Below are 27,924 nucleotides of genomic sequence, written 5' to 3'. Positions count from 1 at the left end.
CACTCCATTTAGATTTGTTTGAATACATTTTTAGTTATTTCAGTAATCGTAAATATTTGAACTCAAAAACTCAGAGACAACCAAAGCAAAATATTGAAATAAAGCAATTAAACTAGTCAATTTACAAACTAACTAAAATTTTTGTAAAACGAAATGTGTAACCACTTTCCTGCAGGGAAATTTACTGGTTCCGAACCAGTGCGGTTTTAATTAATGATTAAATTCTAATTCGCAGTTTGTTACTCTTTCTATTTAAGTACTAAATTTTGCACGTCAATGCCCTACGAAGTATCCATATTTAAATTCTAAGATCAGCGCTAGATTGGTGGCGAAAATGCTCACACCAATGTCGTGTGAAGAACAGATGATAGCCACACTGACATTGTTAACTTAGAGATCGCAAATTTGTCTGTTACTGTTAATTTAAATCCTATTATGATATGCGAACTATTCGCAAACAAAATATACAGTTGTAAAGGGTGATCAGATTGGAGGTACTTTGAATCAATGCAATTACTGCGCCGTCTCTCGTCTCGGACCAGTGGATTGGCCACCAAGATCGAGTGATATCACATCTTTGGACTTTTATTGTGGGGGTAAAATTTAAATTCTTTGCGGATAAGCCAGCTTCGATTAAGGCATTGGAAGCCAACATTACTAAAGTTATTCACGAAATACCGACGGAAGCTCTCCAGCGAGTCACTCAAAATTGGAGTTTACGCATGGCTGAATTACGGCGCAACTGGGGGATTATTTGAAAGGGATTAACTTTAAAAATAAATGTCAAGAATGTTACTATCCACAAAAAAAAAATAAATAAATATTGCCCAATCAATTTGAATTTCCGATGTTTTTCCTTTTTTTCATTCTGCAATTCTCACTCTACAATTTTCAACAGATAAACGCCTAACGCTGGCTACCAAATAACGCGAGTCAATCTCTTTCCTTTAATACATCTTGGCTACGCTGCTTTGGAAGCAACAGAACGACGTCTGTTCACGCGAGCTTTTGAATCTGAGTAGCGAAAACAAAGATTAATTTATCAACTAGATTGTTCCTGCAAACTAAACTCGGTCTTTTTACTATGAAGTTGAGTAGAATCAGAAGTCTATGCCTTGGCTTAAAAAATGTGCAGTATCGCATAAGAAGTTCATTGCGACACAATTGGATGGAGATAAGTCTGTTCATGAAGCAAATAATTTGTAACAATTGTTGGTGTTGGTGTTCAGGCACTCAAAAAACTTGCGAAGTAGGGGAAAGTGAGAGCGCAAAATGACATTTCATTTTTAGGGGAAGTTGCAAGTTTTTGCTGGATAAATTTTTACTTATAAGAATTTGCAAGTAAGAAAAACAGCTGATCGCAAAGTAAAAATAAACACGAATTCAAATTTGCGAATTGAGTGAACGTTCCAAATTTAAATGAAAATAAATTGTGATTAGAATGGAGAATGCAAGTAAATATGTTTCAGATAAAATTTTTAAAGTTTATTTGAAGTCATATAAAATATTAAATAGGAATCGGCCAATGATATAGAGGTATGTATGTACTTCTGAACCACAGTTTCCAGTCACCGTTGCTGCAGTTTCCGAAATACAAAGCGAAAGCGTTGACGGTATATTTTATTGTTGTTTGTACTTCTTGGTTATTAACTAACTTGGCAATAAATTTGGCAGATATAGACAGCGAAAAATAAGAAGGAATCCGTTCCCCCGACAGTCGGTTGCCGGAACAACTACGTTGCCGGAACAACCCGGATTTACTATATATCCGGCCAAGGACTATCACTCCAGCAAGACTCCCCGTAGATGCATGGGGAATGTGTTTGCTGCTACAACAGCAATAAATCAGTGGTTGCCACAACAATTGCTAATGGAATATTCTTCATTTGACAGCGATGATGATCTGAAGCAAGTTGTTTTGGCAAAATAAAATCATGCTCGTTATTTTGAATTTTATGTGTATTTTTTCAATTTAATACGAGGTAGCTCACTGAAAAATGTTTACTCTTTATGATTATTTCCGCCAACAATTTGATCAGCTGTTCGTAAAATTTGCAAATTGTTACTGGTTTTCCGTGCATGTACTTTTTTGTGATATTTTTCTCTTTGCGAGCGAGGTTACTGGAAAATTTTTACATGAAGATACCTTACATGTTTTTTGCGATTCAGTAAGCTTCTTACGTGTTACGCGACAACGCGTGGTAAACAGATCAGACTGACTTTGTAAATGCAATTATGAGACTCGTGGCTAATTCTGGGGGCGTACAGATAGAAACTAGCATTCGAGCCTTGGTCGTGAGTTCATGATGTTTACGTTTGATCCGACGATCTATTCACGAACCTGGCTCGTCATATTTATGTTTGAGCCAAAACTTTCATCACGAGTCTGACTCGTTAAAGCACGGCAAGGGGTTAAGAAGAAACTAAGAGGAAAATGGGCTCAATATGTATTTCTTCTGCATAACAATATGGCCGTTGACAAGAATTTCGGTGCGCTGTTTGTGTAAAAAAAATGTGACTCGTTAACGCTTCACCATATTCTTCACAGTATAGCTGTAGGCTCTTCTCATTATTATAATATGAAATTCCAGAAATGGAAAAAATCAGCTATTTCTTCAAGTTTTCAAGTTCTAGAAAATGTTTTTTTTTTGGCAGCATTCAAAAGTTTTAGAAAAAATCTAGACTTAACACAAAATGATATACATACAGTCAAACTTCCATAACTCGAACTTCTATAACTCGAATTTTCTATAACTCGAACTAAATCGAGTGACAATAGGATAGAAAGCATTATAGACTCAATTTTAGTCCCATAACTCGAACTTCACTACCCCGAATTTCTCTATAATCCGATTAAGAATTTTGTCACGATTCTCTAAGTTAAATTATTTTGTTCTCTAAGAACAAATTATGTACTTGTTTAGTTTTAGGTTCGAATCTCTGTAGATGAAACACCAAAATGAAGAAAAAAAGTTTTTTCTAATAGCGGTCGCCCCTCGGCAGGCAATGGCAAGCCTCCGAGTGTATTTCTGCCATGAAAAAAGCTCCTCATAAAAAATATCTGCCATTCGGAGTCGACTTAACACTGAAGGTCCCTTCATTTGTGGAATAACATCAAGACCCGAACCACAAATAGGAGGAGGAGCTCTGCCAAACACCTTACAGAAGTGTACGCGCCAATTCTTAAATTTTGTTTTAGTTCTTTTCTCCCCTTTTTTTCAATGCATCCGAGATGTTTTGGTTTTCGTTTTGACGCTTCTTCTTTGCGAAACATTTGGTAATCAGTTTGAAAAGCAGGTTTCACCACAGACGATGCACATTACTAAACACCATAGAAGCAGATTTGCATTTTAGTGGTATCGAAATTGATGATAAGGGTTCAATGGAGGCAATTATTTGTATTATGTGATATTTGCAGACGATAAAAACTTCCACTGAAGGGCCGTTTCCATGTCAGTCGGTTCTACGTTACCCAAACGACCCGGAATTATATCCGGCCAAGGACTGTCATTCAGCAGCCATCCCCGCATGTAAGTATGGGGAATTTTTATGCTGCTACAACAACAACAACAACAACTGAAGGCCCCTATAAGGCTTTGAACAAATTATAATCTCTTTTTAATGAAAACTGCAAAACGAAAATAGGTTTTCAGTCACTAATTTCTGATTATTTTAATGCATTGCAACTTTTACTTATGTTTGCAGTTTCTTAGAAAAATATTCTATAGCTCGAAGTCTCTATAATTCGTGCATTTTCATTGGAGAAACGTGATTCGAGTTATAGAAGTATGACTGTATGTCGAAAAGAAAACAAAAAACCGTATTTAATTCCTTCTTCCTTACTTCCGCCTCATTCCATGCACCTTTTAAGCTTCTCTCAAACACTTGTGTAAATACAACTAAAAATGAAAAAAAAAATGGTTTTCATTGCTGTCGCATTCGGGCTCTCTTCCGCGAACCGATGCATTTCGGTTGTGAAATAATACTCGCACTAAGGCTGGAAATTCTTTCACTAACCTCGTCTTTCCCTGCAGGTTATATGTTCACTTTTGTAGCATGCACATATGTGTGTGTGTGTGTGTATACATGCAGCTTAAGAAATTCACATACGTATTTATTTTAAAGAAATTGTTTTAGTTTTGTTTTTTGTTGTTGTTGTTAGAATCACCACAGCCGCGCTAGATTAGTAGGTTGGAGTGACAACCACACATATACACACCCGTGTATGTAGGTATGTATGTATGTATCACTCCCTCTCCCCACAACATAAGTTGCCTTACAAGTACATGCCATTCACCAGAAAATCTGCCTCATGCGAATAAGGCGCCTTACCGCCCATGCGGCGCGTGCGCCGACCGACGGTACGCATACGGCAGCCAATTAGAATGGCGAGTGCCGCCGTAACCAGTAGACCAAGCGTCAGCGAGAGCATGGCACCGCCTGGGCGCTCCGATTGTCCATCGTGATCGCGGAATTCCAAGCCGAGATTTTCGTGTATCAATTTGTATTGTTCATGCACGGGCGAGGGAGCAGGTGCGCGTTGTCTTTGCTCTTCAAGCGCCAACTCGATTGGGTCCAATTGTTGCTTCTTCTTCGCATCGGCTTTGGGTATGCCGGCCAACTTCTTGTGTTTGTGTTTCTGTAATGAAGGAAGGCATCGATTGGTAAAGTCGTAAGTTGTATATTTTGACATTTTTATTAATTCATTCGTGGGCGTATGAGCAACAACATTGGCACGCACTTGTCGATTCGCGTTACTCATACGCCGCGTTGGTTTCAACAGCATAAATGCTTTCATTTGCATACCTTTTTTGGCGGCTCTGTTGACTTTTCTTCCTCATCATAGTCATCGTATTCTCCCTCGGGCGCCGCTGGCATTTCAGCAGCCTTGCTGGCCACTTTGTTGTCGTCTGACTTTTGTAACGTCGTCGCTGGCACCGCATTCGATTTTGCCGCGGCTGGCGGTGCCGCCGCTGATAAGGCCACATGCACCGTTGATTGCTGCATTATTGATTGTGGCGAACTGACTGCTTGCGATTGTTGCTGTAGCGATATCTTGTCTGCAGGCACCACCTCGACTGCGGTTGCCTTGCTGTCAGCTGACGGAGCCACTGGTTGTTTTTGCTGTTCGGCTGTGTTTAATATGTAAGCTGGGCCCGGTTGCAGAGGGAGTGGCAGTGTTTGTTGCTGTTCTTGCGGTGACTGTTGCATCTGCTGCTGAGGCGCCACTTGCTGTTGGTGCTGTTGTTGCTGCATTTGCCATTGCACATTCGGTGGCATCATCATGTGGCCTTAATGAGTTGATATTTTTCGTAGGCAAATTTTTTTAAAATTTTTTTTTTACTAATTTTTAAATAAGTTGCATTACTAACTAACGGAAATACTCACCCTGTGGCACCACATATTGCTGCTGCTGCTGCTGTTGCTGTTGTGACGGAGACGGTTGTAGTTGTTGCTGTTGCGGTACATAAACACCACCCGTTGCCAAATCAGCCATTTGAGGCACAAAAATACCGCTACGTTGCAATGTTGCTGCATTGTAGACCGGATTCAGACTGAGGCTCGGATTGTTAATGTTGTTATTGTTGTTGGTATTACCATACGAATTAACTAATACACTGTTGGGGTTGTTGTTGGCGTTCACGCCTGTAGTGGGCACTTGTATGCCACCTTTGTGACTAAAGATGCGACTGTTTAATTCCACTAGAAATAATTGAAAAAATGTAAAAAAAAAATTATTAATAAAAAATAATAATAAATGCATAGTAAGTAGAAGGTGATTTTTGCATAAATAGCAAAGCTTTGTTTCGAGTACTCGCATTAGATTTTGTGAGAAGAAAAAATTATTTGCATAGTCGCATGTTTTGCAATTTTTTCAGAAAAACCCTTTTACAATTCGCTCATTCAGATTTTTGATTTATATTTTGCTTGAATAAGAATGCAAAAAAAAAACTTTAGCCGAAGTAATAAATTCTTCAATTTTTTGCAGTATGGTGCAGCATGTATTCATTCCAGACCCATTAACTGGGGTTAAACTTTTAAGGATACCACCGGTGAATTCAAAAATTTCTTAGAATTTTTTGAATATGACAAAAAATAATAATAATGACCTTTTATTTTTAATAATAATGATTTTTTTTAACTTCTTGGCACATCAAAGTATTTAAAAAGCAAACTATCAATTTTTTTAAATAAATAAATCATTAACAAAAAAAAAAGTTAATTATTTTTATAATCGTGTTGAAGATTTTTGTTCTTCTGGAAAATATAGTAAAACAAAATTTTTTATCTGTCTAGCTATCGCCGAAACCAGAAAAGAAGAAGAAGAAAAAAAATTGAAAAGATAGAAGTAGAGCTTTGTTAAACTTTACCTACAATCGAGTATCCTTCATAAGTTTTTACGTACAAAAAAACGAAGTAATTGGTACGAAATAATACGAATTTTACTATTTGAGATAATTCAGATTAATACTAAGATTTTTTTGTCACCGCCTCGGTGAAACACCAAAATGAAGAAAGTAGCGGTCACCCCTCAGCAGGCAATGGCAAACCTTCGAGAGTATTTCTGCCATGAGAAATCTCATAATAATCCTCATAAAAAATATTCAAAAAAAGGGTGTAAGCGCCAATTATATAAGCATACGAGTATATTGCGGTTTTTTCCCTCCGCAGTGGACAAAACAAGTTCGGCATAAATGAGTTTCAAGTTTTAAACCACACGAATTTGTGGGCAGGCTAACCTTTCGCTACCTGCTTCCATAAATTTTGGAGCCCATTTTTGAAGGCCTATGTTTTATTTAGCATAGTTGGAATAAATTATCCTTAAATATTTCTTTTCACATAAACACCTTCTTCTCTTTTGGGTAACCGGTTTTCACGAGATTCTCTTGCGGCAAAAATCATTCGCCGTAGACAACGCGAGCTATAGATTATTAAAGCCGTGCATTAGAAAAATAAAACTAGTAATTAAAAAAACTAGGTTACAAAATAATGAAAAAAAAAAATTAATTATACATTCAAATTATTTTACTATGCAAGAAAAAAATTTATGTTTTGAGAATTTTAAACTATTATTTATAGGTATCACCTCTCAGCCAGCGAAAACATAAAAAAATAATAGAACCTTCTTTCAAAATTTGATAATTTAGAAACTTTATTTATTTATTTCCAGGCATACAGAGTTTTCAATAAAAAAAACCAAATAAAAAATTAAATTTGGAAGTTAAAGAGTTAAAAATAATTAATGGGTAAAGGGTCAGAGACTATTAATGGAAATATTAATAGAAAATATCAAGAAGGTAGGAAAAGTTTGTGAAAAAACTAAATAAATAATTAATATAGATATCTGAAAAGTGGTTGAAAAGTGTAATGGAAAATAACCGAGTAGGCAGAAAAAGTTAGAGATAAAAAAAATTGCCAGCTAAAGGGTTAGCGACTATTAATGGAATAAAATATGAATAAATGAAAAAAAACTTGACAGCTAAGGGTTTAGGGACTATTAATGAAAAATAACTAAGTAGGCAGTAAAGGTTAAAAAAATAAATAAATAAATAAAAATAAAACACTAAGCAACTAAAGGGCTAAAGCCTCTTAATGGACATACGTTTAAAAAAAGTAAATAAAAAATAAGCAGCTAAAGGGTTAAAGACTAGTAATGCAAATATTAATAGAAATCAACTAAGTAGGCAGAAACAGTTTTCAAAAAAGTTAAAATAAAAATATTTGGCAGTTAGAAATATTTGGCAGTTAAAAGGTTAAATACTACTAATGGAATATAATTCAGTAGGCAGAGATAGTTTTTTTCAAGAAAATACAAATAAAAAAAATGCGTGGCTGAAAGACTACTAATGGAAAAAACTAAATAGACAAAAACAGTATTTCAAAAAAAATATATATATATTATATATATACTTAAAAGGCGGCCGCCGTAGCCGAATGGGTTGGTGCGTGACTACCATTCGCAATTCACAGAGAGAACGTCGGTTCGAATCTCGGTGAAACAACAAAATTAAGAAAAACATTTTTCTAATAGCGGTCGCCCCTCGGCAGGCAATGGCAAGCCTCCGAGTGTATTTCTGCCATGAAAAAGCTCCTCATAAAAAATATTTGCCGTTCGGAGTCGGCTTGAAACTGTAGGTCCCTCCATTTGTGGAACAACATCAAGACGCACACCACAAATAGGAGGAGGAGCTCGGCCGAACACCCAAAAAGGGTGTACGCGCCAATTATATTATATATATATATACTTAAAAGAAATAGGTAGCTAAAGTGCTAGCGACTATTAATGGAAATATTCATGAAAAATAACTAAATAGGCGGTTCAGTTTCTCCAAAACAAAAAAAAAAGCATTTTAAATAAAGGTTAGGTTAGGTTGAAGCGGTTGTCCTGTGGGACACACTCAGGCTCATAGCCCATTGTGATGCCGCGTGGGGAGCTTTTCCTATTTCTCCTAAAACCAGTGTGTGCTTTTCAAAAATTTAAGAATACCTTCAATTTCTGCAGAACTGAGATCTTCCAATTCGTTAAAAAAATTGACTGCCTAGAATAAAAAATCTCCGTCTGGATAGAGCAGGACAATGACGCAGAAGGTGTAAGATTGTCTCTTCCTCATCAAGACAACTTCTACCGAAGTCATGTGCTTGCACACGCATCCTTTGGGCGTGCCTACCTATTAGGTAGTGCCCCGTTATGACTGAAATCAGTGTGCTAAGACTGTGCTTATTTTGGCTTTGCAAAGATTCTGTGCGTTTAGCATTGAGAGTCGGCCACAATTGATGGGCGATTTTGCAGGTGGCTTCATTACGCCACCTTTCGTTTGATTTCCTTACGATTACTTGTTTGTAAGGGTATACCTATGTCATTGTCTATGTACTCATCGGTCAACTTGGTGCCGATTCTCGCTAGTTCATCGGCTCTGCAGTTACCCTCAATGTCGCGATGGCCAGGAATACAGGATTACAGTAGTCGTGGAGCCGAAAACTGAAGGAGATCCCCAGATACTCGGAGTATACACCTCCGCCCACCCTGCGCTCAAGCTTTGAGCCATCTGTGTATACATGGATAGACTCGCCCTGTCTTCCCACTCTTCCTTTGAGGGTAGGAGGATCGTGAACGTTGTAATGGCAAGTGTGAAGTGTGGGCGAGAGTGCATAGTCCACCAATCCGGGAATCTCCGAAGTGCCAGCCAGGATTTTACCGTGACCGTAGTTCTTATTTGACCACTTGCTTTGAGTGTTCAGCCTTATTGCCGTACTACGCGCGAATAAATAATGTAAGAAAAATTAGGCATCTACGAGTAATGGGTTACAGACTATTAATGGAAAGTAGGAAAGTAGACAGAAACAGTTATCAAAAAAAGAAAAATTTATAAAAAAATTAGGATGCTAAAGGGTTTAAGGCTATTATTTCTGAATTTCGCCATTAAGCAAGCCGACGCAGTTTTCTAAAAGTAAAAACAAAAAAAATAGACTAGGCAATTAGTATTAAGGCTGGTCTAGAAATTTCTAAAAATGTTTTTTTTTTTTCGAAAAATAATTAAAAATATACTGTGAAATTTTCATGCGAAAATTCCGAAAATTTAGGTTCTATAGCCCATTAACCCATCGGTAAAAAGCGGTTCGCGCGCTCCTGCACCTCAATCTTTAAAATGATTTATATCGAAACGACTTTTTTCGGCACGGCGGGGATGGAAAAACATATTCAAACGAATCACTTGAAATTTGAGTATGTTGTTCAAAACATGTATGGCGTCGTCGGAACTAGAATTTTAATTTTATTTAAATAATTTCCTATTTTTTACACTAAAGAAATAGTGAAAAAAACTCGATTCAACGAACTTTTTACAAAAGCGCGCCATTTTGACAATTTTTAATTTTTACGATTTGTTCTAGTTCCGACCATATCTGCACTCTTTCTGATTAAGAGTCTACTTGAATTTTGTGTTTCAGATGAGTAGAAGACTCGAAATCACCTGCGCCGCCCGAGTCCGATTTTTCGAGAGGGTCTTCTTCAGCTGCATTTTTATAATAATAAATATTGTTTTCAAAGTAAAAAAACTTGAAAATTTCCTCCATAGATGTAGTAATAGTCACGAAAAGTTGAAACATCGTTTGTTTTTTTTTTAATTGCAAAAAAAAATTGTGAAAATAGGTGAACTTTTCGTGCTCTAGACCACAGGGTCTCCTTAATAAAAAATAACTAAGTAGGCTTAAATAGTTTTGCAAAACACAAAAGTTAATTTTTCCCGCTGGAAATAAGACAAAATAAGGCAAATAAGACAAGAAATATAATATAAAATGTTCTGAGCATATCTCGCTAGATGACTTTGTGAGTCAGATCTCTCGATGCATCACGTCATACCATACGGCAATTTATAGGTGATATTGCAGAACGTCCTTCGACAGTTTTGTGTTTGGTACAGTCAGTTGTGTTTAACACTGATCCAAATTTATTGAAAATAAAAATTGAAAATTCGATACATCCTTCAAAACTACTACAACGAAGGGGAAAAGTCGAAGCAGGAGACTAAAAATTGCGTTATTGTGCTAAAGCGTTTTTCAGTAAGAGCGCTTCAACTTTTTTTTGAATAAAACACAAACGGTTTGACTTTTTTAACTAGTTTTTTTTTATTATAGAGTTTGAACATATACATTTAAGTATGAAATTCGATTTCTTTTGCATGACCACCGCGGGCACGTTTAACGAAGTTCATTCGTTGAACCCAATTTTCTACCACTCTTTTGCATAAATCGGCCGAAATTCCAGCAATTTCGCGCTCAATATTGACTCTGAGCTCACAAATCGTCGCCGACTTGTTACTGTAGACCAATGACTTCACATAACCCCAAAGAAAATAGTCTAGAGGCGTCAAATCACACGAGCGCGGCGGCCATTCGACCGGTCCATTTCTGGAAATAATGCGCTCATCGAACTTACTCTTCAACAAATCAATTGTAGCGTGTGTTGTGTGGCTTGTGGCCCCGTCCTGTTGAAACCACATGTCGTCTAAGTCCATACTATTCAATTGCGACCAAAAATAATCGTTTATCATGTCGCGGTATCGATTTCCATTCACAGTAACGTGGCGATCGTTCTCGTCAACGAAAAAATATGGGCCAATTACGCCGCCGGCATGTAAACCGCACCAAACAGTGATTTTTTCGGGATGGGACGGTGCCTCATGAATCACGTGTGGATTGCTTTGTGCCCAGTAACGCATATTTTGCTTGTTCACAAAGCCATTGAGCCAAAAGTGAGCTTCATCACTGAAGATGATTTTTCGACTTTAAACTTTCTTAACAGAACACGCATTTTTATAATAAAATTCAATGATTTGCAAGCGTTGCTCAAGTGAGTAGCGTTCCAGGATGAAATGTATACTAATGAAGTTTACAAATGACAAGCGAAAAATAAAAAATATTGCGTCGTTCGCCCTCCCTATCGGGAAAAAGTTGAAGCGCACCTATTGAAAAACGCCTTATTTATGGACCTAATGCAGTAAATAAAGCACCAGCAAAGCAGTGGTTTTAATGATTTCGTTCTGGTAAGCAAATTGTCGAAAATGTTGATCTACTCATGGAAATCGCCAAGTTGATTCGGCATGTGAGCTTTTACTTCATTGTCCAGGAATTGAAGATTAGTCATTCTTATTTTTACTTGCATATTCTGTTTACTATAAAATTCCATTATAAGCTAATTAAAAATGTTTAATAAATATGTATCTGTGAGCTTTTTTTCTGTCAGGCACTAAACTGCTTGCTTGTCTCGAAATATTTAATCCATTAATTTGTAGTCACAGCTTGAGTAAACATTTTAATTAAAGTCAAACAAAATACTAAATTTTTCTTTGATAAATCGGAATTTAAAGACCTCAAAACAAAACCTATTAAAGTCACTAAAGTCGTTATGTCAAAAATTCACAGTTATATAACATAAAATTTAACATTTCTCAATTTGAGTTTTGTACATTTGCCAATCAAGATGTGACCCCCACATTAAACAAATATCCCCACAAATAGTGAAGTATTTGATGCCTTTAATAAATCGCAACAACAACAATTTACACATCTTACACACATGTCCACATTAATGCACACAATCGCTTTGAATCTTAACGATGAACTTATAGAAGTTGAGTACATCGCACTTGCCGCCATCTGAAAGCGAAATGCTGATAACTGACTTCATGGCTCTTCAGTTCAGTGGACAGCCAACCAAACAGACACTCTGGCATCTTGTCAGCCAGTTAATGAGTCAGTCAACCAAAACTATAAGAAGAAGAAAAAAAAACAAAAGCACTGGAAGATCAGTGAACGCCATCAGTTGAACTCGAAATGCCTGCGAGCCAAACAAAGACAAAGGCAAATACAAAGCATAGCATAGCATAGCATAATAAACAAAATAGCAAAATAGAAAAACAAAAACGAGCAGTCAGCGGATTTAATCCGAGAAAGCGACGTGAGCGCGTAATTAGAATCAAATTGTGCCACTTTGGTTGTCATTAGGGAGTTCACCCCGTTTTATTTTTTTATTTTTCAGGCTTATTTACACAGGTCTTTATTCACTTTTAATGATTTGCTGACTACTTTTGTAATACTAATCTTTAAGGCATCTTAATGCAAGCAGATAGACAAAATAATGGGGTTCTTGAAGTGACAATGACTTTGCAATTTGCTGGAAATGTTCCAGTGAATTTTACATAACTTACTAACAGAAATTTTTGTTGCCTAGCAGTTAATAGAGCAACAAAGCAGATGTTATCATCTCAGAGAAACGGTACGAAGTAAATGTCTGTTATTGCGTATGCATGAATGCTAACATACTTATGTAGGTGGTTTAGATTTCTGATTATATTATTGTACTTATATATAAAATGATTTTATTTTAAAGCCGAATTACAAATGTACATTAAAATATAATCAGTGTAAGCGAAAATGCAGTGAAGAGTGAAATTAATACGCATAATAGAAGTCCAAATTTAGTTGCCTGCTGACAATGACCCCTGTCTTTGCGCGAAATTGCCATGCGCCTAGAGTTAGTAGAGTTTAGAAGTACCTATGGGAGAATGTAGAGTAGCTCAAAAATAGGCAACAGTTTGTGAACTTACTGATTTCAACAAATTTCTATGTAGCCCATCTGGTATTCATGTCAACTATTGAGTTTTCGTGAGTCTGCAGAAATTTAAATGAATGGCTTCAAATAAATTCAGAGCAAAAACGAGAAAATAGAGCGGAACTATATTTTAGCAAAACGGGATTTTTGGCCACAAAATTCGACACTATAAGTACCTATGTATGTGTTATAAGTGGTGCCCAATTATTGAGAAGAGTATGCAATCAGTTATACAGTATCAGAAGCAAGACTTGAAAATTAATAGCCAATCGGCTGCTTTTATGTTAGATTCAGTTATGTTATTTAAAGAGCTCAGTCAAGCGCTTGCATGACTGGTGAGCGATCTAAAATAGCAATGCTGCTGTTATTTGGGACTGACTTTGACATTTTTATATAGTCATATGTTTCAAATAGCTACTAAATCTGTTTTTGTTTTTTGTTTTTGTAATTTATATTATCTGTGATTGAATTTCATCTCATATCATTCGATTTTGATAAAAGTTCAGTGAATTTTTGCAGGCTTATTCAAGAAGGTGGTGCTGCAATCGATATATTTTAAGTATTCGTATATTGGGTGTTATTTAGTTAATATTTGGAATATAAAAGAGTTACATAATACATGGTATTTTCACAAGCAATTTATTCACTAGATGGCATCGATATATAATATGAACGGAAATCGTATTTGTGGCCCCATATGGTTAATATTCTAAGTATGATAGTTATGAGGGTCCCTTGAAAAGAGAGAGGTACTACTGCCGCCTACCTGGTTCCACGACAGTCGGTTCTACGTTACCGAAACGACCCGGATTTATATCCGTCCAAGGACTGTCACTCCAGCAGTATTACCCGTATGTAAGTATGGGGAATGTTTATGCTGCTACAACAACAACAACAACAACTGACGCCTTCCCAGCTTATGTTTACGTAAACAGCACCTCTTGGAAAACCACAAAACAAGTTTCAGTCACACCGGCCAATTTGTTTGTGTTTGGTTTTCGTTTGATCAAGGAAGTCGAGTGATTTTTCTTTTCCATTACGGCAACGCCACAGCTTACGGCTCAGCTGTCATGGTTGCAAAATTCATGGTTCTTATACGTTTCACGTTCCCCTATTTTACTCTACTCCCTCGGACTATTATTTGTTCCCCAATCCGAAGAAAGAACTGGCAGGAAAAAGATTTTATTCAAACGAGCGGGTGATTGCAGAAACGAATGGCTATTTTCAGACTTGGACAAATCCTACTATTCGGAAGGCATCAACAAACCAGAGCAGCGTTGGACGAAGTGTGTAAGCCTAAAAGGAGACTATGTCGAACAATAAAAAAGGTTTACCCCCAACAACTAAGTAGTTTTATTATTTTTTATATAAAAAATAATTATATTACGGATTTAATCGATTTTATTGACCGATTTAACAGTTTTGAACTATTTTCTATGGGGCCAACGCACATGAAACGAATGCACTAGAAATAATTGAGTTGAATAAATAATTTTTATGGAACAATATTTTGCTTTCTGTATTAGAAACTGTGAGAACTTTATGTATAAAGAGAAGCAGTTCTTACGATTCTCAGAATTTTTAATACCGAAATTTGTGCATTTCAAGGCATATTGTTTTCACATTTTCAATTTATAGTAAATACAATTTTTTTTCCTTGAAATAAATTTTTATACAGAATATTATTATCAAAAAAAAAAAAACAATTCTACATAATTTTACATTTACAGAATTTTAAAAATACAGAATTATGACTTAAAGGAATTAAGGGTGTTTAGAATTTGTTTCACACTTTTTCCAGAATTTTTACCCAGAATAATATTGGAATAGCCAAAAGAATATTGTAAGGAAAATATAATCAAGAGACAACAACTTCAAATAAGAATTCGCTCAAATTATTGAAATCCAATTTTGGAAAATTTTTGGCGAGTGCTTCAGAGCCTCGGTTACATTAGCTTTTCGGTGAGCACATAAAAAAAAATTGGCGTTCTGCCCAAAAGTAAATGCTGAATTATATTCATAAAGAAAGTAAATAAATGGTTCTATATTATTTTTTTCAGCCTCTGAATATGAAAAAAATACTTCTGGTTGCATCTCAAATGCCTTATGAACGGCACCTAATAAATTCAGTGATGACCTCAAATGATCTGTTTGTAACAACAAAAGCGGGAATTTCAGAGATTACCCGATAACTAGCTGTTAGCAGAAAACTATCACGAAGTAACTCCTTCATTCATCGACATCAGGACACGTCATGCTGGCACACACCAGCCGTATATGAGACAATCGCAAGTTTCCTGGGCCTACCGTTAGAAGAGCTAGGCGAAGACGACCGGTAATCTGCAGTGCTCTGATAGGGTTTAGTAAGCTGCTACAACAACAACAACATCAACAATCGTACTCTGCTCATGAATTCCCTGTGAGCAAAAATTCCCATAAACTGCAATACAATACAGGAACAAATCTTCCCACTCTTTTATTCTTTTTATAGAAATTTATGTGAACGATTTTTTCAAATGAATTCACGAAAGGGCCGAATATTATAAAGCATTGAGGCGTTAGTACTCGTAATACGCTGGGTATAATACTCAGTTTCCCTTTAATCTTCATGCAGCCATCGACTTTAATACTTCAGTATACCGTACATGCATAGATACATACATACATACATTCACAATGCGATAAAATGCAATCAAGCAAACAACTTCTTCTTCGCCTTTCAACAATCAATTCTTATTAAAGCTGAAATTAAACGCAAATGCGGGTAGCCAAATCAAAAACACGCAAAGAACCAGTAATCAAATTTGACATGATTCCATCATTCCTAACACAAAAGAAAAAGGAAGCTACACACATACATACATACATACATAAGAATTCTATGCCAGGAAAAGTATATAAAACAAATTAATGATTGACTTCCTGAACCAAATACAGAGAGCATCAAAAGCAATACAAGTTGCAAAGTACACACAAGAAAATAAATTAAAAATATTAAAAACAACAAAACACTGGGGTTTACTAGGAAAAGTAAAACATAGCAGATGAGGAAGAACGAGAACTTTATGCGAGATGCGCCGACTGTTGATACAAAATTGAGATGCTGTCTGTTTACTGCAGCCGACTATAGGAAAACTTTTGTACCAACAACACAAAAACAAAGGCGTACCAAATAGCAGAGAATGCACAGCACAGAGTGGAAAGGCACAAAATGTAAACAAACAAATAAATAAACAAATGAGCGAATAAGTCAAGCTAATAACAAAAATAAGCGTTCGCATGCAAATAAACGCCGTCAGACTAATAGACAAGCGACGTAGTGCAAGAGAAGCGACCGTAATAACACCAACAACAGTCACTAGTGGAGAAGAATTGGCAGACATACTATACAGTGGTGGACATAAAAATATGAATACCGTAAAAAAAAAACATTTTTTCTGATGTTTTTCTATTAATTCTTAAGTAAAATATTTTTATTATGGAAACCATTTATAAAAAATTGTTATAATTTAATATTTTATGAGGTCTCCATTATTTCTATGATCACTTGAAATCTGTATCGAACCTAACAAATATGCAGAATTGTTGATGTAATTTTATTATATTACACATCTCCGATCACTTTAATCAATTTAGTATGGGCTTCTACTCAGTTATGACGTGCTAAAGTTTTTCGATAAGGTTTATATCCAGGCTGTTTCTAAGCCAGTCAGACGCAGAAATGTCGATTTCTGCTGGATAATTTTTTACTGATTAAGCACATTGTGGCTGTTATACATTTATTTCGCGCTTACAGTCTTTTTTGGGTGTTTGGTCGAGCTCCTCCTCCTATTTGTGGTGTGCGTCTTGATGTTGATCCACAAATGGAGGGACCTACAGTTTCAAGCCAACTCCGAACGGTAGATATCTTTTATGAAGAGCTTTTTCATGGCAGAAATACACTCGGAGGTTTGCCATTGCCTGTCGAGAGGCGACTGCTGTTAGAAATTTTTTTTCTTTATTTTAGTGTTTCAGCGAGATTTGAACCTACGTTCTCTCTGAATTTCGAATGGTAGTTACGCACCAATCCATTTGGCTACTGCGGCCACCTAATAAATGGAGAATAAAAAATTAAAGACGCTTTCCAGTCTGCAGTGAGGACATGGCGCAGAATTCTATTTAAAAATCGGATCATCTGTCTTTTCTTCTTTTTCCCCATCTCCGTTCATTTAGAAAAATTCCTGTTTACTAAAATATGCTTGGATAACTTTTACTGTAGTTCAATGGGTTCAGATGCTCAGCGTTCGTGCCATCTCTTCGGTGGCCGCCCGGGTAGTCTGGTGTGCATTATTCTGCCTACTCGAAAATATAATTTTTCTATTGAATGGTTCTCCAAAAAGTTTTTGCAAGCACGTTTACCTATACATCTATCAGTGCCGATCAGTGTCCAACTCTATAATTGTAAAAGTTCGCCAAATCTGTCAACTGGCTTTCAGTTCAACGGCTCTTCTAACATAATTCTTCGAAAAGCTTGATCTACACCTCCAGTATGCCATTCCATCAGAACCAATCAACTTGAATTTTGACTTCATTTGATAATATTAGTTTGGGGAAAAAGAAAAACATTATTTTCAATTTGGGGTTAGTCGATTCCGTTCAGTCATCTCCCACATATGCACACCGCACATGCAACCCCATGTATAAAATCACAGAAATAATCGAAGTTAACCGGCATGTTAGTAGTCATAGTATCGCCCAGAAGTTATAGATCGACCATAAAACAGTTTTAAACCATTTGCGCAAGATAAAAAAAAAATGGATATCTTTTTTCTCAACCTTATATTCAGTTTATGAAATCAAATGGCGTTCAACTTTCTAGCTGTTTTCATCCATTGCAAACACTTTTAGCGCATTTTTTCGGTCCAATTTCACATTGTGGCGGGTTTCTCAGCAAGTAAGCCAGCCTCTTGCGGTCATCGACGAACCATTCGTGTGCTTAAATTTGTTATTTCTTCTTCCACAAACACCATTGTGATGCCCTACCTATCACAAGGAACCTATCACATTATTTTTAGCAAACGTTCTTCCCAAGCGGTGGTTTTTCATACGCTTCCAAACCCCTTTTTGCCTGCAAGGAATCCAATAAATTGATAAACATTTAAATACCTACTTATCACAGGCCTACTGACCACAACTCCTCTACTGATATTTCTTAAACTTAAATTTTTCAATCGCGCCAATTAAGAAGAAGAGAATTTTTTCAATCGTAGTGTAAGAATTTTTGTCTTATCAAGGTCAACCAATTTTTCACAACTTAGCATTTTTTGTACTTAACTCAGCAGTATCGCTAAAACTAACTTAAGTTAGCCTCGAATCGTAAGATCCCAGAAAAAGTGGACAGCAAAAATCAGCTTAATATTTGTATGGTCTTTCAATCGATTTTAAGTAAATGTTAACGTTTTTATGTCCGCCACTGTGTGTATATGAAAGTTTTGCAGCAGCAGCTGTTGTGGTGGCGAAGGAAGGTTATGTAAAGCGTTAAGTGCAGTTTCGATGGTAGAACAATCAATAGATTACAACGGACAAAAGGTCATTGATCTGGCAATGCAATACATGCACACACACATACGTGCATACCCTGCAAGAAAAACTGAACTGCTGAAACAAGTTTATTTGGTTCAGAAGTATTTTAAATAATTTCGTCAGTTATTAATGCCGTGAATAGTCGAGGCTTTCTTTAGGATATGAAAGTGAAAAAAAATCGAAAAATATGCACTAATGATTATAATCGTTGTTCTTAAATATAAAGAGCTTAGCGGATCATAGCTTAACGCCATTGGTTTTCGGTCAGTTCGAAATTATGATTTCACAGAATTGGTGAAGCAAAGTCAAGAAATTAAGGCGAAATTGAAAGCATCTATAAGTCAAAAAAAGTTGGAGGCAAAAGTTTATCAAAATTGGATCATATTTAAAGAATGAGTTCAGAAATTTTGTATGGGAGTTGGATGTGCCACTTAGACCACGAAATAGGTCCGTTGTGAGCCGCGTGGCTGGGCTACATTTGCCCTTCCATATTGAACCATCAGAAGTTTTGACAAAGCGTAAAAGATTGTTGATACCTAAAGTGTATAAATTATCTATATTCATTAAGAAGTAGGATCTAAAAATATCGGTTCCTGCTTCTGGCTAGAGCCGGGCATATACAAAAAAAGTGTTGAATTGCTTCCTCTTTCTGCAGCTACGACAGAAATTGTGCATGTAAACGCCTAATCTCCTTGCATGATTTCCTATGAGACAATGTCCTGTGAGGGCCCCTACTAAGGTCCTAATTTGAAGTCTACTCTGTTTTATAATACTCTTGGACAGACGTAAATTTAGTCTTCGCCATGTTTGCCTAGCAATTTCACAGGTGCTAACGCTAATCCATCTTTGATTTATAAAACTGATAAGTGCGTCCATAATAAGAAGCGCACAAGTTGGAGAGGTACCTCCATAAAATTACTTATGTTTGGAATACGGGTACCTTCTCTTGCAAGTTGGTCAGCCCAACAATTCCCTGGTGTATCTCTGTGGCCCGTAACCCAGCATAAGATAATACGATATTGTTTGACCATCTAATTAAGAGATTGGCGTCAATGTAAGACACTCCTTGATGTTATTCGGAGTGCATCCAAGGCCCGTAGGACAGCTTGGCTGTCTGATAGAATGCAGATATGTGTTGATGATATTCTGTTTATCTCTAACCATTTTAAGGCTTCATGAATAGCGTTTATTTCCGCTTGAAAAACGCTACAGTGATCCGGTAGTTTAAAGGATTCACTGACAGAAAGCTCTTCGCAATATAACCCTGATCCTACCCCGGTGTCCATTTTAGATCCGTCCGTGTAGATCCTAACGGGTGTGTTGGGTGTTGGATCTTCTTCAAGCCATTCCAGTCTAGAAGGGATTTTCATTAGGGAATTCCTTTCGAAGCAGAGAATGGGAGGGTGATAATCACAATCAATGGGCATATCCGTATAGGAGTCTAAGATGGTTGAATGCCCATTTGTGACAGTCTTCCATTGTGAGCTCGCTCTGAGCCTTAAAGAGGAACTGGCCGCTGAGTATTTGCAGAAGAGATCTAGGGGTGGCAGATGTAGCATGATATCCAAGGCCATGGATAGCGTGGTTTTCATGGCGCCACGTATTGCTAATTCCGTTAATCTCTGCACCTTATTCAATAAATTAAAGTAGGTTTTTTCTGCATAGCACACCACCAGACAACCTTTCCATAAGAAGAATGGGTCTGACGATAGCAGTAAAAAATATAGGCTTACATGAAAATTAATCAAAATGAGATAATTTCAAATATTTGGAGGACTTGACAGTGGCTCGGCCCAACTTTATCTCCTTTATAATTTTACTATAAATTTAGAATTAGAAGAGAGGAGATCGAATTCCTGTACAATCAGAAATATTTAGCATTTCCACTCACAGGAGAAGTAGGCGTGGCAATAAGCCATTATTTACTGTATTCTACGTTTATTTTCCTCTATGTGAGTGTATGTGGAAGAGCTTATATGGGAGCGTTACACTGTATCTGATGTAATGAAAAGAGGCTGGTTCAAGTTGTGAGCTGGTTGATGATGTGATTTTTTGAATTGAATTTTAAATAAAAATATAAAAAATTATTTTTAGTTTTGTCACTAATTAATTTTTATTTTTCTGTTTTCCAATCAGTCATTCAAGAGAAAAAATAGAAAACAAAATATATTATTGGAGGTTGAATTAGTTTTAAAGGTTTTTTTCGAAGATTTGGGGCTTTATTGTGAAAAAACGGTACAAAATATTTTATTCGAAGTATTGGCCATCGCTAGCTACAACTTTCGCCCATCTTTCGGGCAATTTCCGGATGCCGTTTCTCCAAAATTCTGGCCGCTGCTTGGCTATCCATGACTCAACCCATATTTTGGTAGCCTCGTACGAGGAGAACCGCTGGTCCGCCAAATCGAGACTCATATGCCGGAACAAATGATAATCGGAGGGAGCTATGTCTGGACTATACGGCGGGTGGGGTAACACTTCCCAGCCAAGCGTTCCAAGGTATTTTTTGACAGGTTGAGCAACATGCGGCCGAGCGTTGTCATGTTGCAAAATAACCTTGTCGTGCCTTTTTACCGTTTCCGGCCGTTTTTCTTTCAATGCCCGGCTTAAACGCATCAATTGCAGTCGGTAACGATCCCCCGTGATTGTTTCGCCCGGTTGGAGCAGCTCAAAATATACGACGCCGACCTGATCCCACCAAATGCAGAGCATGATTTTCTTGCCGTGAATATTCTGCTTGGCCGTCGACGTTGATGCGTGGCCGGGCAAACCCCATGATTTTTTGCGTTTTGGGTTATCGTAGTGGATCCATTTTTCGTCGCCAGTCACCACCCGATGCAAAAAACCCTTCCGATTTTGTCGCTCGATCAGCAATTCGCACGTAAAAAGTCGCCGTTCGACGTCGCGCAGCTTCAACTCGTACGGGACCCAATGTCCTTGCTTTTGGATCATTCCCATCGCTTTTAGACGCTTGCAAACGGTTGATTTATCAACGCCCAATGATTCAGCAAGCTCTTCTTGGGTTTGGCACGAGTCCTCGTTTACCAATTCCCCCAATTCCGCGTCCTCGAACTTTTTGGGCTGGCCAAGACGCTCCTTGTCTTCGGTGTGAAAATCACCACTTTTGAATCGTCGAAACCAGTACTCACATGTTGAAATCGACGGAGTATGGTCTGGGTAGGCCTCCTGCAGCAATTCACGGGCTTGGGCTGTATTTTTTTTTTCAAATTGAAGCAGAAAAGCAAAGCTTCCCGCAAATTGCGTTTCGACGGCACGAAAGTTGACATACTCGGAGCACGAAAACACTGCGTTGTTTATACTACAGCGAAATGACAGATACTGATAAACAAAGCCTAGGGATGAGGCTTTGTCATGAATATATATTCAGTATTGCCAACGCGATAAAGTGATAAATAGCGCCATCTGTGTGTCACCTTTAAAACTAATTCAACCTCCATAATTTTACTTGGGACAAAAATAAAAATTAATTGTTTTCCCTTTCCAAAAAATCGTGTAGCACCTGCTAGTTCAATTATTGCTATGCTAGTAGTAGTGGGAGCCAGATTAATATTTTCTATTCCTTCATACAATTTATTGAATTTAACACAAAGGAAGGAAGAAATATTGAATATCATACTATTTATTCACTATCTCCGAACTAAGAATGTAGCGGAAGGCAAATAAAACTGCCTAGGATATTCGCTCTGTTGTTCATATTCATGGAACTGCGAAGGTGCACGAAACAGTAATGCACTTAGAGCTTACCAGTTTGATGCTTGAAAATTTCCCACAGGGTAATATACATACCTACACATACATATGTGAGTGTACGTATATACAATTAATAAACGAATGTGTAATAAAATAGATTTCAGGAATATTATTGGGTAGCTTTATTGAGAAATATTAGCATGAACTCATTCTATGCAATCGGGAAGTGTACTGAGGGGCAGTTGTATGCTGCCTTCATCGAATATTTCCACCCGACGTGTTTGTGGTTGTCATTGATTACAATGCAGCGATTATTTCGATATGCCCCATTCGATGTGCCATTCGATATGCCATTGTTGCTCGTGACAAGAAAAATGTTTTATAGTTTCATTAATTGAAGAAACATTTCACATAATTAGAAGTGTACAAAAACTTAGCAGTAGCGTGAAATAAGTGCATGAGGCTCATAGATATGTAAAGGGTGATCAGGTTGAAGGTACTTTTTCCAAAAGAGGGTTTTTCACAGATTACGCGCGATTACTGTCAAACTAAATACATATTTTTTTCAGTATTCGATTGACATTTCATTATGGAAAGACTTACGCTTCAACAACGTTTACAAATCGTACAATTGAATTACGAAAATCGACACTCTGTGAAAAGTGTTAATCGCGCGCTCAGGCCAACTTAAACCTCAGGCCTCTATATTAAAATTTTTCAAAAAAAGTATATTTTGTTATAAAAAAGTTAAGAATAATTGTTTATAAAAATGTCAACAAGAACCGAAGATATTTCACTTCAAAAAACTATATGCCAAAACTTTTTTTTTAAGTAGATTTTATTCTGCTACTGGCTAGGAGAAAGCATGCCCAATGATTGGAATCTGAGTGTCCTTTTTCCTGTATTGAAGAAAGGCGACCCTACTACATGCACCAACTACCGGGTGATCAGTCTTATCGCCAACTCATATAAGATTCTGTCCAGCGTATTGTGTGAAAGACTAAAACCATATGCCAGCTCACTGACTGGACCTAATCAGCGTGGTTTTACAACTGGAAAGTCCTCCATCGACCAGCTCTTCACAATACGCCAAATTCTGGAAAAAAAAACCCATGAAAAAGATAACGACAAAACTCACCATCTCTTTGTCGATTATAAGGCTGCTTTCGATAACCCGATAAGAGATCGCTTATATGCCACAATGTCTGAATTCAGTATTCTCGCAAAACTGATCTGACTTAGAAAAATGACATTGAGCAACACGTTCGGCTCTGCCAAGGTAGGAAAAGACCTCTCCGAACCTTTCAGTACTGAGCGAGGTTTCAAACAAGGCGATTCACTATCGTGCGACCTCTTCCACTTCCTCATGAAAGGGGTACTGCGGAGAGCCGGTATTCATCGTAATGGCACTATTTTCATCAAAAGTGTCCAGCTCCTTGCATATGCCGATGACATTGACATCGTAGGGCACTGCAAGCGAGATGTTATCGCAGCATTTTTCGCTATCGAAAGAGAGTCAAATAGAGTGGATCTGGCGGTTAACGACGGCAAGACGAAGCGTATGATGTCCACTAGGAAAGATACACGGCGTTTTGGATGCAGCATTTCAGCGGACAACTATACCTTGGAAATCGTCAAGGAATTTATATATCTTGGCACCGCCGTCACAACAACAAACGATATCAGTCTGGAGATAAACCGACGAATCATGTTTGCTAATAGGTGTTACTTCGATCTCAATAAGCAAATGCATAGCGGAGACCTCTCTCGCCCGACAAAACTAACACTCTACAAGACGCTCATCTTGCTCATGCTACTCTATGGCGCTGAATCAAGGATTGTGTCGCAGACTAATGCTGCAGCTCTTGGGATATTCGAGAGAAAAATATTTCGGAAAATCTTCAGCGCTCTTCGGGTTGGCGATAACTACTACAGCCAATTGAACCCCGAGCTGTATGAGCTTTACAACGAGGTGTACATAGTGAAGCGCATCAATTTTAAGCGCTTGCTATGGCAGCAAAGCAGGTGTTCCTATGACAAGTTAGACGACAACGACGTAGGGGAAGACCATGCCCGCGATGGAAGAACCAAGTTGAGGAACCCTATCATCGCTTGGAGAAGACGCGCGTAAAGCAGAGACGCGTGGCGAGACTTGTTACAGTCGGCCTTAATCCGGTAACGGGTTGTGATCCTTGATCAGGCCATATAAGTAAGTAAGATTTTATTCTAAGAAGTTAAAGAGATAATTTTATAAAAGTATGGAAATAACCGAAGATATTTCACTTCAAAAAGCTCTCTACTATAATACATTTAAAAGGCGTACTTTATCTTAAAAAATTAAAGAAAAAATTTTAAAATATTTCACATTCACTAACTCTGTAGTAAAAATTCTAGGCGGCCGCCCTAGCCGAATGCGTTGGTGCGTGACTACCATTCGGAATTCACAGAGAGAACGTAGGTTCGAGTCTCGGTGAAAGCAAAATTAAGAAAAATATTTTTCTAATAGCGATCGCCCCTCGGCAGGCAATGGCAAACCTCCGAGTGTATTTCTGCCATGAAAAAGCTCCTCATAAAAATATCTGCCGTTCGGAGTCGGCTTGAAACTGTAGGTCCCTCCATTTGTGGAACAACATCAAGACGCACACCACAAATAGGAGGAGGAGCTCGGCCAAACACCCAAAACAGGGTATAGCAAATTATAAAAAATACAATATATTAAATAAATAAAATTATATAAAAATGTTAAAAAGAGCCGAAGATATTTCAATGAAAAATTCTATACCATATTTTTTTTTAAATGCATATAACTTTTTCAAATCATATTTTATTCTAAAAAAATTAAAAACATTTATAAAAACTTTAAAAAGAACCGAAGATATTTCGCTTCAAATAACTATATACTACAATGTTTTAAGTATATTTTATTCTGAGAAGTTAAAGAAAATTGTATAAAAATATTGAAGAGAAGTTCCACTTCAAAAAACTCTATACCATAGTATTTTTAAAATGCATAATTTACCATAAAAAGTTAAGGAAAAATTGTAAGATACTTCATATCCAATAATTCTGTACAACAATTTTTTTAAAAGAATATTTTATTCCAAAAAATTAAAAAAAAAATTATAAAAAAATATAATAAAATGAAAATTGTAATATATAACAATATTAAAAAGAACAGAAGATATTTCATTGCACAAAGTCTATACCATAGTTTTTTTTAAATCCATATTTTATCATAAAAAATTAAAGAAAAAATTTGAGATATTTTACATCCCCTAATTCTGTACAAGAACACTATGGAACAAATTCAGGTTAGCAAAAATTAGGTCCATTCTGAGAGTGGCGGGTGAAAATAGAGGGGAAATTAGAAGACCTGTATCGCGCCATTTTTTTATGTTAGTTCGAAGTTCGAAATCGGAGCAAAATTGTTTATTTGGTTTTTCGGCTATAACTCGTCGACTAATTGATATTTTATCAATCTGTAAAAGCCAAATTATTGCTAGAGACCTGTGCAACAATTACAATTTTTGAAAAAATTGATTTCGAAAATTTGTGTGGTACTTATGAAACAATATACTGGAAATCGGCATTTGACTGCAAACTTCGAAGGCCGATTAAAAAAAAATTCGAACTAACATAAAAAAACGGCGCGATACAGGTCTTCTAATTTCGCCTCTATTTTCACCCGCCACTCTCAAAATGGACCTAATTTTTGCTAACCTGAATTTGTTCCACAGTGTAATTTTTGTAAAAGCATACTTTATTCCAAAAAGTGAAAAAAGTAATAAAAATAAATAATAAAAAGAAAATTTCATAAATATGTTAAAAAGGGTCGAAAATGATTCAATTCAAAAACTATCTACCATAATTTTTTTTGAATGCATATTTTATTATAAGAAATTAAAGAAAACATTTTAAGATATTGCACATCAAATACCTCTAAACTATAACTTTTTCAAAAGCATATTTTATTCTAAAAAAATTGAAATACCTCCTAAAACATTAAAAGAAAAAAAATATATGAAAAGGTTAAACATTTTCAACACTAAATAAAACTTAGTTTTTAATTTTTTTTTTCAATTTTTTTCAGTTTACTCCTAATTTTGCACAAACCTATATTACAAATAAAGAAATTTTTAGAAGAATTTATGGCATTGCCCGAAAACTTGGATCACTTGACATGTCCCTATCACACGCACACGACTTAACAGTAAGAAATAATGAAAAACGTTTTTAAAATGACTGAAAGTCATAAAATAGTGGGTGGAACACTAATTTACAAATATTAAGTAGGTCTCAGGGAAATTATATAGGAAAATTGTGCAAAGGCTCTGAGCGTTCAGGACCAAACCCATCGAAAATTTGTTGGCGGAAAGTGGTTTGCTCACTATTGAAGATCGGATACATTGCATGCCGTCAAATTCCAGTTATCTATTCAACAATCAACTCAATTTTATCCAAAGGGATAATCTTATTAAAACGACGGAAACGTAGCATGAAACTCTCATCCGCTCTGACTTGTATACTTGATGTGGTTTCTAAATCAACCATCACACCTTTACCTTCTCCCTCCTGGTTAATGCAAGACAAATCTTTTCTCAACGAACTCACACTTCATGCGAAACGTAGCCATCTATAGGCAATTAAACTGGCAAATTACTGATCCATTTTTACATAAAGGTTGGCAAATATTATTCACTGATAGATCTAAATCTATTCATGGTACATCTTTCGCAGTTATTGACGTCAATGGTAAAATATTTATTTGCGCAAGGCATCTTACCCACAATTGCAACGGCTTTTGACGCAGAAGTGCAAGGCATTTTGTCTGCTCTGCTAATTAAATCATCAAAAGATAAATTCGTTGTGTGTATAGACAGTCTTTCAATATTTGAAGCCGCTAAATCAGCAAGCAACTCATCTGAACCAATTTCTACCATAAAAGAGCTCATCTTTCAACTGGAGGTAAGAGTAAAATTGATGTGGACTCCTGGAGACGCTGTTTTATTCGCCTTAGATTGGGCCACACTAGTTTAACACACGATCATTTGTTAAATTAGGAATCTCAACCAATATGTAAATTATCTTTTTTTTTAATTCTATAATTAAATTCTGATAAATTTACTGAACTACCGTTTTTCGGTCTGCTCTATATGTATTGGGTTCAGGCACTTTTATACTAAAGGGTGGTTAAATTTTAAGGCCCGATGTCGAATGTGAACCACACCTAAACGTCAAGTTTTTTCTGAATTTCATTTGATATTTTTCAATGTCAGACTAACTCAATTTGAACCATGGAAAGATACACGCTTTAAAGTTATTCAGGCTTATTATGAATAGAGTTGGGTTTCGGGAATTTCCCGACGGGAATTCTCGAGAAATTCTCGATATTTTTCCATCCCGAATCTCGAGATTTGAAATTTTTAGCATTTCGGGAAATCCCGAATCTCGAGAATGTTTCAAGATTTCTCGAGAAATCCATTTTTTTTTTTTTTTAATTTTTGTGGTCAAATATTAAGAGAAAAAACAATTCTTTCAAA

The 27,924-nt window shown here is 36.5% G+C and overlaps 1 protein-coding gene across 1 annotated transcript in view; it reads right to left on the bottom strand.

Annotated features, from left to right (window-relative positions):
• Nucleotides 1-272: 272 nt before the first annotated feature.
• Nucleotides 273-27,924, bottom strand: part of LOC128865405 (uncharacterized) — a 41,877-nt gene continuing 14,225 nt past the window's right edge. Inside the window, exons 6-8 of the mRNA XM_054105751.1 lie at nucleotides 5,389-5,703; nucleotides 4,807-5,291; nucleotides 273-4,639 (exon numbers count right to left, since the gene is read on the bottom strand). Of these exons, the coding sequence (XP_053961726.1) occupies nucleotides 4,277-4,639; nucleotides 4,807-5,291; nucleotides 5,389-5,703 (1,163 nt within the window). The 3' untranslated portion in view covers nucleotides 273-4,276. The remainder of the gene's footprint in view (nucleotides 4,640-4,806; nucleotides 5,292-5,388; nucleotides 5,704-27,924) is intronic.

The sequence above is a fragment of the Anastrepha ludens genome, chromosome 5 (assembly GCF_028408465.1).
Source record: "Anastrepha ludens isolate Willacy chromosome 5, idAnaLude1.1, whole genome shotgun sequence".
NCBI classification, from domain to species: domain Eukaryota; kingdom Metazoa; phylum Arthropoda; class Insecta; order Diptera; family Tephritidae; genus Anastrepha; species Anastrepha ludens.
Note: the sequence above shows the minus strand (reverse complement) of the source record. Positions and strands in the feature narration are given on the sequence as shown.